Source organism: Propithecus coquereli, unplaced genomic scaffold (assembly GCF_000956105.1).
Source record: "Propithecus coquereli isolate 6110/MARCELLA unplaced genomic scaffold, Pcoq_1.0 Scaffold201, whole genome shotgun sequence".
Lineage (NCBI taxonomy): Eukaryota > Metazoa > Chordata > Mammalia > Primates > Indriidae > Propithecus > Propithecus coquereli.
In genome coordinates this window covers 3,544,430-3,546,828 of record NW_012145079.1, presented here as the reverse complement: position 1 = coordinate 3,546,828, position 2,399 = coordinate 3,544,430, and the positions used below count along the sequence as shown (strand labels likewise).

The window sequence follows — 2,399 nt, the reverse complement described above, 5'->3', positions numbered from 1 at the left end:
CCCAAGTACCCAGTTCCCTAATTTTCCTATGAACACTTATTATTAAAAACACTTTCATAAAATTCTGCAAAACATTCGTTGTAACAACATTCTTTGACATGCGCAGGTCATTTTACATTTAGGTTAATGTAGAGTTTTCATCTTGTTCTGATTCACTTACTGTACGATATACGAAGACTCTGAGCTGTTTGCCTCCAATGGTCTCAAGTTTTTGTCCATTGTAAAGCTCATTAAGGCCAACTTTTACTTTCAATATGTGATTCTGAAGAATTAATTTAAGAAGGCGCTGATCCATGCTTAGAGTATCATCTATAAATAAATTCATTAAGAAAGAGCATTATTTTATGAAGAAAATACTAAAGTTTCTCCTGACGAGAGAAAAATCATGAAAATGGATAATCCCTGACACTATTGATATTTATGGATCTTACAGTCATAGAATATACGAGTCAAGTAAGTGCCCAAGACTAGCAATTCAATCACCAAGTAGAAACTGTGTGACCTATTCAATCAAATGACTATAGCATAGTTCCAAGCAGTTCCAACGTTGAGTTTCATCTCTGTAGAGTTACACAGTTTTATGGTGGCCATTGGCAAAAGCTAAACTCTAATGGTAGCCAAGGTTTTGTCTGACAATTAGATGTCAATTAATTGCATGAAAGACTATTGATGGGTTATTTATAAATTCACCTTTATCCCTGGAAAAAGAATCAAAACATACAACCTCTTAATGGTGGGTTAATGTCAAAACGTATGACTATCATTATTACAAAGAAGAAAAGCAGCATTTCTAGGAATTTGAATTTTTTCTGATTAATAATTTTCTGTGTCACAATTTAGCATTAGGAAAAATGTAAAAAACATGTTACTTATTTTTTAATTACTAAATTTTGCCTAACAATTTAAATATGTCCTTGTGAAATCATTTTTCTGGAAAAGGAGATTAGGTTGCATTAATCTAAACACTGTGAATAGTGGCTACTAGGTGAAAGAAATACTTGTATAATATTTTACATCAGGGTATGGAAGTGTATAATAGTCTCTTGTTTTATTTATTTATAATTTGACATTCCTATTGTCTAAATTTTTAGATGCAAAATATACCTATTTATTTCTAAATATTATTATGTTGGTGTCCACAAATCAGATTTATTTTTCTTAAGATCTAATAATGCAAACTTAGGTATGCTCGAAATATTAGATTCACAGAATAACTGCATTACTCCTTATTATAAAATTTTACTCCTTGTTAAGTTATTATCCATTACAATGAAATGTTTTGAAATGAAGAACATTTTAGCAGAGACAACACAGTGCTAACACATTGTATGCGTAGTCAATGTAGAAACTAATCAACACCTTGTAAAACAGTTATTATTTCTTGTTGCAAACAATCATGGTAAAGAAAAAAAACGTGTGTGGGGAGAGAGCAGGAACACCACCAACCAGTACATACCAGAAAATGCATTATTCACAGGTGCCAGCAAAGTGTATTCTCCATCCGGCCTCAGAGCAGATGCCAAGCCTAACTGGGCCACGAGGTCTGTGAAAGTGGTTTGCTGATTTCCAGCCAGCTCAATAACTTGTTTGGCTGCAACATAAACCATCATCATCCAAACAATGTCATCATTGCTATTATCTTCATTACAAAATTAGTAAATCAATTCTTGGCTATTCCTAATATTGTAAGCTATTTACTGGAATGTCAGTATGATAAGACACGCTGCCCTTCCCTTGGAAGACAGTTCCAGCTTTCATTTTTGGGGGTTGATAACCATGAAAAATTTCAGAAGGAAAATATTTTTCTGTCTTCCTACTTAACAGTTTTCTTTAAGTCTCTGTTGCTCCTCTCATCTCTCTCCACCCTGTGTGTGTCATAGCTTTCATTTACCCAAAGACATTTAGTTATGTCTTTTCTTCTGTTTTCAAGAAAAACGGGCACTGTGAGAACCTTTATAAATATGAGATGTTAGAAACGCCGGAAAGCCAAAGTTCCATGAGTGGCCATAACAACTGGCCACTATTTAGTACTTAGCTCACTGTTTATGGGGTTTGTGATTCACGTGCCATTCTTTTCACTGCACATTCATTTTTTCATGGACTTACTCTTGGGAACACCATAACTGGTAAATAATAGTACATGAAAAATATGAACTGTTGCTCACCAGAATCAGGAATTAGGACCCGATCGATCAGATGGATCACACCGTTATTTGTCACAATATCTTTTTTGTTCACCATTTTGATTCCGTTTACTGTTATGCTGTCGCCATCACATCCTATCTCAATCGTGTTTCCTTCTAGAGTCTCAAAGACCGCTCCTCCCATGATAGCCTCAGAACACTGGAGCGTGTTTAAGATGTGGTACTTCATGAGAGCTGGAGGACGAAATAAAAAGA

The 2,399-nt window shown here is 34.6% G+C and overlaps 1 protein-coding gene across 1 annotated transcript in view; it reads right to left on the bottom strand.

Moving 5' to 3' along the window:
- The window catches only part of POSTN (periostin, osteoblast specific factor), a 31,429-nt gene that overhangs the window by 17,884 nt on the left and 11,146 nt on the right, over positions 1-2,399 (bottom strand). The window contains exons 3-6 of the mRNA XM_012643821.1: positions 2,166-2,391; positions 1,457-1,591; positions 161-309; positions 10-17 (exon numbers count right to left, since the gene is read on the bottom strand). Coding sequence (XP_012499275.1) covers positions 10-17; positions 161-309; positions 1,457-1,591; positions 2,166-2,391 — 518 coding nt within the window. The remainder of the gene's footprint in view (positions 1-9; positions 18-160; positions 310-1,456; positions 1,592-2,165; positions 2,392-2,399) is intronic.